Genomic DNA, 14,794 nt, shown 5'->3' on the forward strand with positions numbered 1-14,794 from the left:
GCGCGGCGGCTGGGGAGATGGAAAGAGTTATACCAAATATTAAAATTGATCAATGGGGTCGGCCGCCTGCCCCATGCCCACATGCAAAATGCCAAGCCCCTACAAATTTGGTGTGGTGGGTAGCGACTACTGGGGTGTTCTCGGTCAAGTGTGGGTACCGGTGTCCACCTGAACAAGCGAATTGGGGCAAAATGGCGTACCGAGTACTGGTACACCTGGTGTTAGCGTTATGTAGCGTTATGGGATTCTAGCGCCTGTCTCTTAAGTAAACCCGCAGTATCTTGCAGCAGGTGCTACACTGGATTATAGTTGATTATCGTTGACTTACAGCAGTCCACAGCGGTATCGCACCCCGCCGAACCCGCTATATTATTTTTCGCAGCCTCCCCTAAACATTTACATCTAGAAGTTCCGTAACATCTCACGGACTCCATGGGCTGCGCGGCTCAGACAAGACTTTGGCGCCAATGCGTCAGATGGGCGTGGGCTTCATTAGCTGGACCCAGTACCTTTTGACCAGTCAATAGGTCACACTCGAAGTTGATCAGCCATGTATTCCGTGTATGGTCATGTATTGTGTCCAATAACGAGATTATCGTTCATTGTCTGTTTGACAGCTGCATTACCTGACGGGCGCTTTCTGCATCAGATTGATCCATCGAAGGTCCATCAGGCCCATCAGTCCCAATTAGTTCCATTAGGATCGAAAAGGCCTAGAATTTCTTTGTACGTACCATAACTAACGTACAATTACATACTTGTTCGTGTACAATACCACCTACCGACCACACAATGCAGACGATGCCGTTCAAAGCCCGGTCTAACCGCCTAGGGAATGTCCGTATATGATCGTCCGAGCCAGGATATCGATCAACAACAACGAGACAATCATGCACGGCACACATAGTATTCTATTGCTCATTAGCTATTTCGAACAATTTCTGATAGAACCCCTTATTCCGAACCCGAACGAATGATGTCGATATAACCAGCTTTTTCTACATATTCCGTGATGGGGTGCATCAAAAACCAGGTTGATCGCGATCGAATAAGAATTTGTAGAAACCTTGGGAACACAGAAAAAAAGGACCCTATTATGTTCGATGCCCAGCAACCATTTTTTGAAGCCAAAGCGCAATCTACGAACCAGGGATGTACCCCCATGCAAAGAACATGCTCGAGACTTGGTCAAGGGTACCGATGTTAATTTTTTAGGAGTGCTAAATAACCCATGTCGATATCGTGAGTAGCAACAATAAGAACTTCAACTTAGTATCTACTCCATAAGTCCGTCTGTTATGATAGTGCAAGAAATATTTCCATGGCCCCTCAACGGCTTCAAAAATTTGAAATGACAATCTCATGATTTTTTCTTTGTACTATTCGACAAAATTTAGTAACATGCACTAATGCTGTGAAACTCTCATAAGATTGGATATGGCTGACTATGAAAAGCCACACTTACTTATTATAATTTATTATTATATTTTAACTTGCAGCACTTGCAGTTCGGTTCGCGATCATGTACTTATTAACTTAAATCATTTACATTTTTACTCACATTTTATTAACCCACTTCAACAATTGTACCTACACCTTCTCCGTATATTCAGTATATTCAAATGCACATCATGGCTAAATGGTCTGACATTTTCGACATTTTCCCCCCGTGACATGCAGTGCAAGTAACATACAATGCACCTTCAATGCAATAAATCCTAACCACCATCGATATTTATTAAACTCATCGGATTCATCGAGTTGGAGTAATTCCCCTTTTCTCTTCGACTTTCCTATTATTTGTTTACAATGGCATTTGTTTACGAAATACCCCCAAACTTATAATAATAACCCACGTTCCTTCCTTTATAGTCCGGACATTACAATTACAACGTATTATATTGTCAGGGTCGCCGGTCGCAGCTGATATTAAGGTTATGTAGGTACCTACCTTTTTGTGAGGTCATTTGAAGCATCGCGTTGCAACTGCACCCGTCAGCGCCTACCCAGCAGCCTAATGCTTTACATACTAGGTATATAGGTAGGTACTAACCCTTAGGCGAAAGAGCCCTGGAGCTTAAGTAATTTGAAAAGCCCCGAGTAAACCCAAATTTGCCCACTTTCAGGTATATCAGGGTCCATCCATGGGACCCTTGTCTATGAGGACCTTGTCCATTCCTTCATCTCGCATCCTTCGTATCTGATCGTCATAATCCAACCCGTTTACTCCCGTTAGCCTCCTGTACTGTACATAGACGCTGAGGCCAACGTCTGTGCACTACCTACGAACTAGCACCCCGAATGGAGTTACCTAACCTATTTAATCTCGCCTACAGAGGTCCGTATTACCTTGACCCTGGACCCTACCAATCCCGAATTCCTATCAACCGCCGAAAAAACGCTGAGGTCTATTGCAGCAAACAAGTCTGAATAGCTTCAGGTGGTCATCTATATACCTCACTAAGCATATCATAAAGTAAGTCTATGGGACATTGTTACAACTATTCAATGACCTACGACCTACTAGACTAGAAGGTTCAATTAACTTATCTCGACTTTTCAACTTTTGAATATCAATCCTCATTAATCAACTTTGAGCTAGTTACTTGCTGATCTTAACCGTTGCTCCATATATCCTATCCATTCACTTTGTTATCTATCTACTCACTGATTCATAGACTCAAGAATCGACAACATGGTCTTTTTTCCCTTCGGCTTTTGTTGATATTAGCTAGGTTGCTAGGTTAAGCTGATCCGTGTTCGTCTATCAATTTCCATTACTACTACGGCTCTTCGTGATTGGCTATAATGGAGGACTTTACACCCCCTCAATGGTAAAGACTAATAAAGTTAGCCACCCACCATACGTCAAATGCTGGCAAGGCTAGATATCTAGATCCTGAGGACCCCTCTTTGACAACTTTCAACGATTGAGTTTCTTTCCCGAACTTGGGGAAGCAATTATGTCATTGACTCCACACGAGAATAGCGACGGCAATCTTGGATGCTATAATGAATCCCATCGTGAGCCTCTCATAGGGCGTAGTCACAGGAAATAATGTCATCTTGCTTGCGAAAACGACCCCGCGGCGTGGCTAAGGGACCCACTAACAGAGTCATTCTATACAGCTATGTACGCAGTATTATGTGCGATCACCAACGAACGCGTGGCTACACTTTTTTTCGCATGCGTTTCAGATAATGTGAAATGACACCAGTAGTTTGTGAGTGGCGTGCTACCCACAATGGTACGATGGTATGTCCGTTGGTTGGCCGAAGGTATAGCAATAAGGAGGGCTGGGATTCATCGACGAGAGGGGTATAGTCGGCGGGGATTTTTATAACTTGATCGCCCCGTACAAAAGGAGAAACACCATAAGCAGGTTAAAAGCGATCCCCTCTGTCTATCAATTGTCTATCAACTTGCGCTCTCGTAGTAATGATAATCCCAACAACCTGAATCGCAAAGTGCGCGTTTGGCAATGACTTGTCGCGCCGTTCCGCCGTTGGCAATGCGACAAGATTTCAAACCAGTCTAAGTCGGCATAGAACAAGTCTACGAGAGAGGGAATCGGTAGATCGTCTGTTTAGCATCGAGTCTGATGTGCATATGTATCCCCTCATCAAGGACCCTAGATACCTACACTAGATACACTAGGCAATATACAGACCCTTGCTGTCGTATCACTTAGTATGGATATGGATAATGGATACGTGCTACCGAACGATGGTGGTGGTTACGTTGATGGTGTTGTACTGTACATGATATAGTAAAACCACATAATGTATAGTACCCCTAAAATAATAATAAAATATTCAAGGCCTATCGAACATATCTTCCGGCAACCCTCAAGTCAAATTCTTCAAATCCCGTTACACGGTAACTGGGCGCCTAATATTCAACATAAGTCACACCGCTTCACAACCTGCTCGTCTATTTTTCTTGTGGTTGACTCCCTTTCAATTCCTATCCAGAGGTCTCACACCGCTCCGGGCCGTAGTAGTATCGGCGCGATACCTACCACCTACTTTTTTTCTTTCTTCAAGTACCCAGTCTAGGTAGTATTTGGGGGCTAGAGCTATCTTGCTGACAGTTCTAACTCTTATAAGTCACACACCTAATGCCATAAGCCATAAGATCGCACGTGGAGAATAACGTTAGCATATGTGACGAGTTCACGCCTGTCAGCCTCAGTATTTTGAATATTATTCCGTCATCACGAGAATCCGTCACATTTAGCTTCCCTTAAACTAAACATACACTAGCTTGATGAGACTAGTAAATGAGTAGAGCTTCAAGAAAAAGCCAAGTTTGACTCTATTTTTCCTGGCTTGCAGACAACTAAATCGGGCGAACTGCAGGAACATCAATCTGGAGATGGAAGAAAAAGAAAGCGCGAGAAAGCGGTGGACGACGCAATCGCTTCACCTACCTATCGCAAGAATGGAATAGACTGAATCTCAAAACGGTCTTAGAGCTGTGTATGAACTGGGGGGTTAGCATCGAATAGTAAAGTACATACATCGTAGTGCTGGTTAAGGCTGGGCAATAGTTATTGTGCTAGGTACTTGCTGACTGGCTAGACTGGCCAGCCTCCTTTTTCAACTAAGGACCGTCTTAATGCCGGCATCCCCAGAATGGTAACATCCTTTAGCTAGACTGCTGTACTACCATCCTCATTACGACTTCGCATCTGCAGGACAAGAGACTTATCTTCTGCATGTCTTTGTCTATGAGGAGATTTTTTTTTTCTGACTCGTCTGGTCCGTCGAATATCGGACTATGTATGGAGAAGGAGGATGATGATTCTAGATGGTTTGCCAAGTAAAATTTTCTGTCGGTCTTTGGCCGAATGCAGTCGATTTTCAGGAGCGCGTAGTCGCGATGGCTTGCTTTATTGGTAGTACAACATGACGTCTAGATTTTAATGCGTAGCATCGCAACCCGTGCTTTCAAAGGCATTCATACCTTAAAGCAGTTCGGACTTGGGTATTCTAGCAGCTAGCTGTAGCCAGTAAACCAATAATGTTATTGTTGCAGTGTATATGTGTAATTGGTAATTTTATAGATTGATGATGTCTTGAGGTATCATTTTCGTATCAGAGGTTTCAACTCGGTAGCATACCTAGGTATTGATGTTTAGTGTTGGTTTTTGATCTTCAAGAAAATAAAATGTTCTTATCATTACCTAGGTATCTCATTGAAGTACCTTCGTACCTTATCAATTAATCGATGGCGCTATCTGCGGTTGTTCCGCTTGGAATGTGAATAAAATTTGTAGGAACTTCTAAGCTAATATGCACAGACCACCCGTCAGAAGCTTCTATTTTACTATGGTTATCTGCACCCTTACGTCGTTGAACCACACCATTACCAAAATAGAAATCTTGAAAAATATGGGGAATGTCCCTTCCAAATCGACTCTTTCTTCTGAGGATCTCCCCTTTACGACCCCTCCCCCTCTCATTCTCCTCTTTCAGTTCTTTCAGACCATTCTTTTTTGTCACCCCTCCCCCCACCTTGGCTTCACCCTCCGCCCTCCTTGCCCTCCCGCTACCCTTTACTATCCTTTTACTACCCTCCCACATACGAGAAAATCGATCAACTGACCAGTAGCGAAAGACACCGATCCATTTCTCTCTAACCCCCAACCCATACCCGATACTGTATTGGATGGAACATTACCTTGACGGCCCTTGACGGCCAAACGGATGACCTGCCTTGACTGGCTTACTTTTCTTTTCTTTTTTTTCCCTTCCTTCCCACGCCCAGCATCGCCCTGCCTTGCCTCGCAGCCTGGCGCTTCGAAATTCCAGACATTGTCGCATATTCGTCTCTTTCTCTCCCGCATCTATCATACGCATACGCTAATTCGACGCTCACCGCCTCGTTCGCCGTCCCCCATCTCTAGGGAATCCTCGAACAAATTTTCTTCCGCAGCTTGCACTTGCAGCACTCCGCGTTTCGTTGTGTGCCAGCCACTGCATAATTCAGTTACCTTCGCTATCCATCCTTCCGTAACCCGACGGGAGTTAGATGCACACAATCTCACACAATCTAGACGAAAGGACCGTGTCGATCTTGTTTCCTCTTCGTTCGTCTATCTACCTACTCTTTCCCCCCTTCGCCGTGCCGTTGCAGATATATTCTATCTTGCGGTGAAGATGCTCTGAAATCCTTTGCTTGCTTGCTTATTGGTTGCAGGGAAAATCTGTAATGCAGACAGGGAGACAGGGTTGCTTCAGAGCAAAATGAATATCACCTTGCTTGCGCATCCCTGTCACATCGATAGGCGATAGTCGGTCCAATCCCTTCGTACATATCGGCTAATGAGGCAAGCCGCAAATGCCCACGAACAAAAAGTGAGGGGTGAATGAACAAGGATTCCACAACCTGGGTCTTAACCTCGATCGCGTGGGGAATCATCTAGCCACTCACAAACTAGCACTACATGCACGGCTGACGACATTCATGGATCTGTTTGGCAGCCTCGACTAGATTTCATTGCCTTAGTTGGCAGAGACACAGAACCCATGTGGTGTTATGGAAGCACAGCTTCATGGCCGATGAGTTGTGATACAATATGCAGAAAGAACTATACTGAGCGAAAATCTTTCTTTTTCGAGCGCCAAGAGTTCTAGACAATTTTCTCCTAGTGAACGCGCTCGTCTCAAAGCTAGCTACAGACGTTTGCCATGAGGAATATTTCCTTGTTATATCTCAAGACAAGCAAGCCTAGCTTGCAATGTCAAGTATATGAGGCTTTTGGCTTGACGCCTCTTATTTGTGGCCGAATTGTTTCATATAAGTATAAGGATGAGTATCCTTACATGAATTTTCTTTCCTCTACAAGCAACGCGTCGATCTGATATAAGACCAATATTATGTACCGAAGTGGCGTTCTGAAAATGCCTATCGGTCGTTGGACAATTGGTGGTTATCTTCTGCCGGTAAGTCACCGAATTGGATCCTTGTACAACAACTCCTGAAATTTCTGCACCCGACTTTTTTTTTTCCTTTTTAGTTTCCTTTTTCTCTCGCTGTAAGTTGCCGTCCCGTCAGGACCAAGTTGGTCGTGATAGGGCCGACCTACAGGAATGTACGACTTTTCCACCTATCGAGAATGCTAGATTGCTAGATAGGATTGACGACCTGGATATCTCGGCTTCTTGTAACGCCTCATGGCATAATCCACGCCAACCAGTTTAAGATACTGTCGCATGATTCTCTGCAGTATCCTGGTATCACAAAACTCCGTGGAGTTCGTCGGCCCCTGCCTTACCAGGGTACACTTCAACAGCCAATTGATAGAAGACTAGTTGAAGTTCCCTACGTTGACGAACTCTTAGCCTTCTTGGCATCTTCAGTATCACAAGCGTTTATGTATAGAAACATCTCGATGACAAACGTCACTCATATTATGTCCTACCCCAGGTAGACGCAGTTCTCAGGCCACTTGAGCATCGTTGCGGTGCCCTTCGTCGGCTTTTTGTACACGTGCCCTTTAAGGCAGTCGACAGCAGCGACTTCGCCCTGGTTCTCGGGTAACCGATGTATGCTATTGTTAGGATAATTGTCGAATGGGATTTCGACTGGTTCACGACATTGGTTACCTCTGAAACCCGTGCGTATATGCAAGCACTTTGTGTTACGTGCGGTGGGGTTCAATGGTTATCCGGCTTGTGTTGAGGCTCACCAGTCAGAATTATCCCATATCACTGCAGTCTAGATTCAACGGAGTTCGGTTGATGAGAGAGACATGTCATCTTGCGTGCTTACGTATCCCGTATATTATTCCGAATAGAACCATCCCATTGACCGCCAATGCAACGACTCGGCCTTCCCGCCGCAATGGGATCGTGATCGGATTCGGACCCGATTCCGTGGGCGGAGCACGTTACGTGCATGACTAGAGCGCCTTTGCCTTGGGGGTCCTGCCCCTTACGGCACTAGGCCGCGCGGTTGAGAATTCTACTATCGGCTCCGGGGTTGGTGTACTAGCCGATGGATAATCTTTAGGATGGTGCTGTATTTATTTAATGGCATGCTTCCGCCGACGTCGTCATTGTCCCGTCATTAACTAACTTATTTAGTACCTACCATCTACCCAGACAATGAAATGAGGATTTAAACCTTGCCGTTTCGTTCCGTTTCGTTTTGGCATTCGGCCCGGTTCAACATGTTTGTCCGAGATTTGTTTGCCGCAGCGGTTGAGAGACTTGCGTTGCTGAGTAAACACATGTAGTGCCGGGAAGGGAGAAGCATTTCTACTTTTCTTTTCTCAGGGAGAGACAGGTGGCAGACTATGCATGTGTGGTGACGTATTTTCAGCTGTTGTTTATGGGTTTTTGTCTGCTGGACATGGGATTTTGGAATGTGGAATGTGGGAAATGGAAATTAGGTGAGAGATAAGATACGCACCGGCTTAGCGCCGCAGGGGGTGATGAGGGTGGTTCAGGGTCTTAGCCGACTTGCAGAATTGTCTAACTGGTTGGGGTCTACGGTTTCGAAGCGTGGGTTGAAAGGAATCGTATGATATTGGGTGGAGGGGCATGTAAGGGAGATGGGATACCGCGATGGTGGAATCGGTGTGGGATGGGTCTTAGTCAGGCTTTTGACGGCGTGGTCAGGGATTATTAAGGGTTGAGGGAGAGCGTGGGGTTTATGGCCGGTGAGGGCTTTGGGTGGATGGGAGGTTGTTGGTTATCTGTTTTAAGGGTTGATGGATTTTGCTGATGTTATCCTTTGGAGGTGAGGTTTTTATTATTTCAAGGCCATTTTAAACAACCACATGGTTAATGTAGACTCGCCGTGAAACTCAGAATGTAGAATGATTATTGGAATAATCATTTGTATGTGAAAACTACCAACGAAAGGATTTCCCGGGTGATTGAGAGTGGCTGGGGAAAGGTAGGAAGACGGATAAGGTGCCAAAGCCATGAAGCCTCCGAATGCTTATAGAAAAATGTGGTCTAGCTATTAGAACAATTGAAACTGCTGCTATGAATCTGGGATATCCAAAGCACTGGGATTTATCCCATCTCCTCGAGAAACACGATTCTATTATCCGCCTAGTCAAAAACCACCCTCATGCAATATCTAAGAAGTAACTTCCGTAAGAGCCTTTTTCTCCTTCTCTTTCTCCGGCTCGACCATCTTCTTATACTCAATCCAATCATCACTCCTCGGGAATGGCCCCTCGGGCACATCCTCCATGCCTAAGAACTTACACAGAGGCACCCACCCATCTCCGGGCTTGAACTCAAGGAACTTCCTCCCTATCCCCCTCTCCCTCTCAGCATTTACTAATTCACGCACTAACTCATTATGCGCGCGATACGCCGCTATCCCGTACTTAGGTAAATCATTATCCCAGCAATACCCATGATACTTCTCTGACAACGGCGCCATAGGCGATGGGTCCGGATGAGGTCGATGTATATGCGCGTGCCAGAGCGTGGTTTCCATCGATGTAAGCCATGCCTCTTCCGAGTGCCGGACGGAGAGAATGACGCTAGCTTCAGGATACGCGGATAGGAGCTCCGCGGGGAAGATAGCTGCTGGATAGTCAGCTAGAGCCTGCAGTCGTCAGTAACGGATAACGCTGTTGTGAGAGTAAGGAGTATACCTCGTAGGACCCGAGTATCTGGTCAAATTTAGCTCGGTCGAAGGGCTCGCCGCGTCCTTCGAATTTAGCTTCAAGGGCTTCGATCCATAGCGCTTGGTGTCGGTTCTTGCCGACCTCGCGCATGTGGTATACGGGTGCGATTCCGAGACGTTCGAGGGCATCGGCAAGAGCTGAATTAGAGTTCTTGGTCGTTAGTCTAGTCGACTTCGTATGAAAATTATAAGGGGTAAGGGGGATGGGTGTGTGAGCACACATTGAGTCCCCGTGCGGGGCATGCCTAGGATGAGGACTTTCATCTTATGGCTGATTGAATTGAAAATGAGGTGAGATGAGGGTTAGGAGTTATTTTTGGTTATATACCAAGTATCTTGCGGCTTTATATACATGTTAATCTGAATGAGGCCTTTTTTCTACACATAATCTGTCTTCATGAGAATGAAGTTCACCCAAATCGATTTTCTCCGGTCTTCACTCCGGGATCATCCGAGTTGCCTCTTCTCTTGCCTATCCTGGATTTGGTGGCTCTAATTAATATCAAATAACGTGGAATTGCTCAAGATTTACGCCTTCTCGAGTCTTGATGTCGTTATTCGATTAGTCAATTGGCCCGCGTAACCTCATTAAGGATGATATTTTGAAGAGAGGTGATCGCGATCTCAACGCAAGTAGTAGTACATTCAAAATCGATGAGTAGGCTCAATTGCATAATGCTTATTTGCGTATTCATGGCCTCCCACCACCTTGGCGACTAGAGAGCAGGTGCTTTATACCAGGATCTTCCTCGATCCTCGCAATCCTATCCAAAGCTCGCCCTTCTTCTAGCGCATACGCGGATGTGATATCCAGCTTGAATTTTTCCCCATCGATTTCAATAGGCGCAAACCCTTCTCCAGTTAGGCCGCGGCGGAAACTTTTGAAAAGCATTCCGAATGCTTGTCCTACATGTCGGAATGGTGCAGTCATCAAGTGGTTCATCTCGTATTCGCGCTCCTCCTTCCGTCTGACCTCTTCCTCTTGCTTCATTCGCATCTTGTCATATTCCGTGGGAGCTGGCTTGCGGTTATACATGGGCGCCTTCATAACAATTGTATTAGGGTCCGCTTCGAAGCGGCGCAAAGGCAAGAATGGAAAGGGTAAGTTACGCCGCGCTTCAATTTGGAGCCGGACTGGTATATCTGTTGACGAAATCTCCTTCGCACCCGAAGTTGGTGTCTTGCCCTTTGCTAACCTTGCCGGTAATATCTTTATAGAACGTATAGATCCAGCAGGCATTAAAGCGAATCTAGTTCCGAAAGCCATCATTGCCATAGTCATCGCGCCGAATGCGACTGGAACAAGCACGTGAACCTCTGGCGGACAGTGGAGTACATTCGCATAATAATTGATGATAGCACTCCCAGCACAACATAGACCAGTCATATAACTTGAGAACAGGAATATCCTATGAGGTGCAGCCTCGTATAGAGTGACCGGGGAGGATTTATTTGCGAGTCGTTGTGCATAACTCATGCGAAGAATTTGTGCATTCTTGAATGGAGATGCAGCTGGCGCTTTGGGAGTCGCCGGGGCACTTTTAGAAGGTTTTTTCTGTTTTGCTGGTATAGGTTTCGTTTTAGCTATCGCAAATGTCCTGCGGCCTATTTGTGTGAATGTTGGCTGAAGCCACCGCGAGACAACAGCCGTTTGGTTGGTCCGGAGTGAAAAGATATGACGGGAACAACCCCGACATATTGATATAGGCGTCGTCATCGGGTTTTATGAGTCTAGATGAGACTATATTGACCATCTATACATTGGGTACGAGTGAAAACCCCTTTCTACTCATAACGCAGGTGAATTGTTTATATGGGCTTGAATAGTTTAATAATTTAGTTGTAGAGTGTTAGTGAAGCTTCAAGCTGACTTTGATAGAATTGCTTATCGATAAAATGTCATATTTAGGTCCCTGGGTGCACGGGAAGTGGGTCTTAAACTTAATCTTGAAATTACATATGTACCTACGTAATGTAAGTCCGGGACGGAACGCGGCGAAACTTTATAGCGTGGAGTCCCTTAAATTTCCGATAATATTCGGTTGAGGCCGGAGGATCCCCAACAAGCAGGACCGGGTTCAATTCATAAGCTCTAAATTTGGAAATCTCACCTTTGACGAGAGAAAAAAAGAGAGCACAGCACACACTGCTCAATTGAGGCTCAAGTTTTCTCCCTCAAGAAAAGAGAAAACAATGGCATCTTTTGTGACTGCTACACGCATATCAGCCCGGCTTGTAAGCCGACGGGTCGCTCAAGATGCCACAACTCGAGGTATTTATATCCATTGGAAGCTCTTGAATGTATTATCCAGCTAATGCTAAGCGCGCAGGCTTCCGCACGTCAGCGGCCTCGTTCGCCGCCCAAAACTTCACCATGCCCGCCCTCTCACCGACAATGACCGAAGGAAATATCGCGAGTTGGAAGATCAAGGAGGGCGATTCATTTTCCGCCGGCGATGTTCTGCTCGAGATCGAAACGGACAAGGCGACCATGGATGTTGAAGCGCAAGATGACGGGGTCCTTATGAAGATCATGCAAGGGGACGGTAGTAAGAATGTCCAAGTTGGCGTGCGAATTGGTGTTGTTGCCGAGTCCGGAGACGACATTAGCCAATTGGAAATTCCCGCCAATGAACAACCCGCACAGAAGGAGGCTAAGAAGGAGGAATCGGCGTCGCAACAAGAAAGCCAAAGCGCCGCACCCGAGAAGAAGGCCAGCGGACCCAAGAGAACTGGAGGAAAGGCCCCTCCGCAAAAATACCCCCTCTACCCATCAGTGGAGCACCTAATCAAGGAGCACAAGCTTGATGAGTCTGCGATTAGCGAGATGACGCCCACTGGCCCTAACGGACGGTTACTTAAGGGCGATGTTCTCGCATATCTCGGCACCGTATCGCCGAACAGGCCAGAAGAGATTAAGGCACGATTCGACCACATTTCCCACCTCGACCTCTCCAATATCAAGATCGCCGCTCCGAAAGAGGCACCAAAGAAGGCAGAAAAGGCACCGACAGTCCCCATTCCAGAGGATCTAGTAGTCTCGTTACCTATTTCTTTGGCGACAGTGATCGAAGTACAGAAGAAGGTCGAGGATACACTTGACACTTTCATACCCCTGTCAACTTTCGTCGCAAGAGCCACCGAATTAGCTAATGACGAATTACCCTTACCATCGAACTACAACCCTACTGCCGACGAGCTATTTAATCAAGTCCTAGGACTAGATAAGGCCGGTCCGACGGGATCGCGCGGCTATTACCTTCCTCAAATCGCTGCCGTTCCCTCGCCCTCATTCACCGGTGTTGCCCCTAAGCCTAAGACCAAGGTCGACATCATTGATTTCCTAGCGGGTTCAACTAAGAAATCAGCACCACGAGTTCAAAGACCCGGCCCTCACTCCGGAATCTCTACCGGTTCCAACATATTCAGCCTCACTGTACCAAAATCTGAGGAAAAGAGAGCCAAGGCATTCCTACAAAGAGTCAAGACAGTACTGGAGTCCGAGCCGGGTAGACTTGTTTTATGAAAAAATTCAGAATTCGAAGCAAGCAAAAAAGTGATTGTAACTATAGAGCCTGTACTGTTGAAAAGGAAGCACTGATAGACTATATAATTAAGAGCAACTGGTTATCTACTATACCTTGGACAATATACCATTTGCACATATCGCAGCGTTTATGACTAGCATGACATTTTATAACAGTCCTATAACGATATACCTGGACAGATACCATGCCGCTCCGTATATACTTGCCACCGCGCAGTGACTTCCAAAAGACCCCGCAGCCTCACCAGCGCTCCTAATAGCACCAGTACATGCATCCAGTTGTGGCTTTGGCCGACTAAATCGAAAGTGCCCGGGAACCAGCGCTCAGGCACTCGAGCCGCATACACGGCAGCGCCAGCAAAATTAATAACTGCGAGACCGAGAAACGATCGCGGGCCCATAGTCTCCTCCAGCTCCTCCCATCCAGACCGAGTAAGTCCATGGGCTACTGGCGCGAATAGGCTTGCGCCGAGGAAGCAGTACATAAGGAAACGCGTCGTGCGATAAGCTGGCGTGCGGAAAGCGGGGCGGAGGGTGAATACTGCGCAACCTGCCGCGGTACAGGTCAAGGCGGTAAAATAGGCATTTCGGGGGAACGGGGTGCAGTAGAAGGCGAAATATGTACCAGAGACGCCTGTCCCCCACATTACTAGTACGATGCCTAAGTGATCAAGTTCATTGCCGAGTTTGTAACGGTGCGCTGTGGTCGGAGAAGGTGTGAAAGAAAGTTGATAGAACGAAGCAAGTTGCCACGCTGAGGTTGTAAATGCTGAGCGCGATGATATCGGGTGTTTGGAAGGGTGCTTGGGGGGTTGCTATGAGCCCGACGTAGTGATACAGGACCTTTGCGAAGAACAGAGCCCCGAGGAGATGGGACCATATGTTTGCTGGCTTTGACGTTAGATCCAACTATTATGATGTAGTGGAGTAAGCCTCGTACTTGTCTCATTGTGGACTGCGAAGATACTCTTGAGCGACTTCAAGTGAGAAAAAGAAGCTCGCCTACAATAAGATATAAGTCTATGTTTCTCATATAAGGACCACACTTCTGTTCTCACCGGTAACTTGTCAAGATGAACTCATTGTCCCTATAATCTAGGTAAGTCAATGTGAATATTGTGAAGGTGGTACAGTATCTACCTTTGCCAAGGCACTGTGGTTGGTCAGTATAACATACAAGGCGAATCGAGGAGATAGAGGTTGCTACTTGCGTATATCTTTCCAGCTCAAAAGACCAGGCTGGTTTGTTACCCCAGATTTTGAAGTCATCGCTGTCGGAGTATCTGTCTATCATAGAAAATAATGAGTTTATTATCAAGGCCAATTTCTTCGGAAATTGAAAATCGATATTTGTCGGTACAGAAGTTGTGGGAGCCTTCCTTTCACACCACGAGGAAGAAACGAGTCGGCTGGTGTTACAGGGGCATTTCCCGTCGGCCTCGGTGACCATTCCCGGGCCGTGAGGCGTCATATCGCTTCCTATAGCAGTTAGCACAGCGGTTACCGGTGAATGTGATTGGTCATTTGCGCAGGAGCAGATGTTGTACGCCAACAAGCACCTAACCATCCAATAGGAAACATCACAA

The 14,794-nt window shown here is 46.3% G+C and overlaps 3 protein-coding genes across 3 annotated transcripts; 1 reads left to right on the top strand and 2 right to left on the bottom strand.

Moving 5' to 3' along the window:
* Positions 1–9,100: 9,100 nt before the first annotated feature.
* F4822DRAFT_423913 (uncharacterized protein) lies at positions 9,101–11,378 on the bottom strand (the record flags this gene model as incomplete). The annotated part of the gene is made up of 3 exons (XM_051460058.1): positions 9,101–9,580; positions 9,630–9,799; positions 10,400–11,378. The coding sequence occupies 3 exons, from the start codon at positions 11,376–11,378 to the stop codon at positions 9,101–9,103; spliced, it is 1,629 nt and encodes a 542-aa protein (XP_051319218.1).
* Positions 11,379–11,854: 476 nt separating this feature from the next.
* F4822DRAFT_423914 (pyruvate dehydrogenase protein x component) lies at positions 11,855–13,187 on the top strand (the record flags this gene model as incomplete). Its single annotated transcript, XM_051460059.1, has 2 exons — positions 11,855–11,933; positions 11,992–13,187. 2 exons carry the CDS (start codon positions 11,855–11,857, stop codon positions 13,185–13,187), a joined length of 1,275 nt encoding a protein of 424 aa, XP_051319219.1.
* An 89-nt stretch (positions 13,188–13,276) lies between these two features.
* F4822DRAFT_13290 (hemolysin-III related-domain-containing protein) lies at positions 13,277–14,261 on the bottom strand. The gene is made up of 2 exons (XM_051452739.1): positions 14,149–14,261; positions 13,277–14,095 (listed from the first exon to the last, which is right to left on the bottom strand). The coding sequence occupies exon 2, from the start codon at positions 13,853–13,855 to the stop codon at positions 13,367–13,369; it is 489 nt and encodes a 162-aa protein (XP_051319220.1). The 5' UTR covers positions 13,856–14,095; positions 14,149–14,261; the 3' UTR covers positions 13,277–13,366.
* Positions 14,262–14,794: the final 533 nt, after the last annotated feature.

Source organism: Hypoxylon trugodes, assembly GCF_022578975.1.
Source record: "Hypoxylon trugodes strain CBS 135444 unplaced genomic scaffold F4822scaffold_1, whole genome shotgun sequence".
NCBI lineage: Eukaryota > Fungi > Ascomycota > Sordariomycetes > Xylariales > Hypoxylaceae > Hypoxylon > Hypoxylon trugodes.

What these genes read in the sequence shown, in the direction of transcription:
- F4822DRAFT_13290 (XM_051452739.1), bottom strand. Translation starts at nt 13,855, where the DNA reads ATGTGGGGGACAGGCGTCTCTGGTACATATTTCGCCTTCTACTGCACC.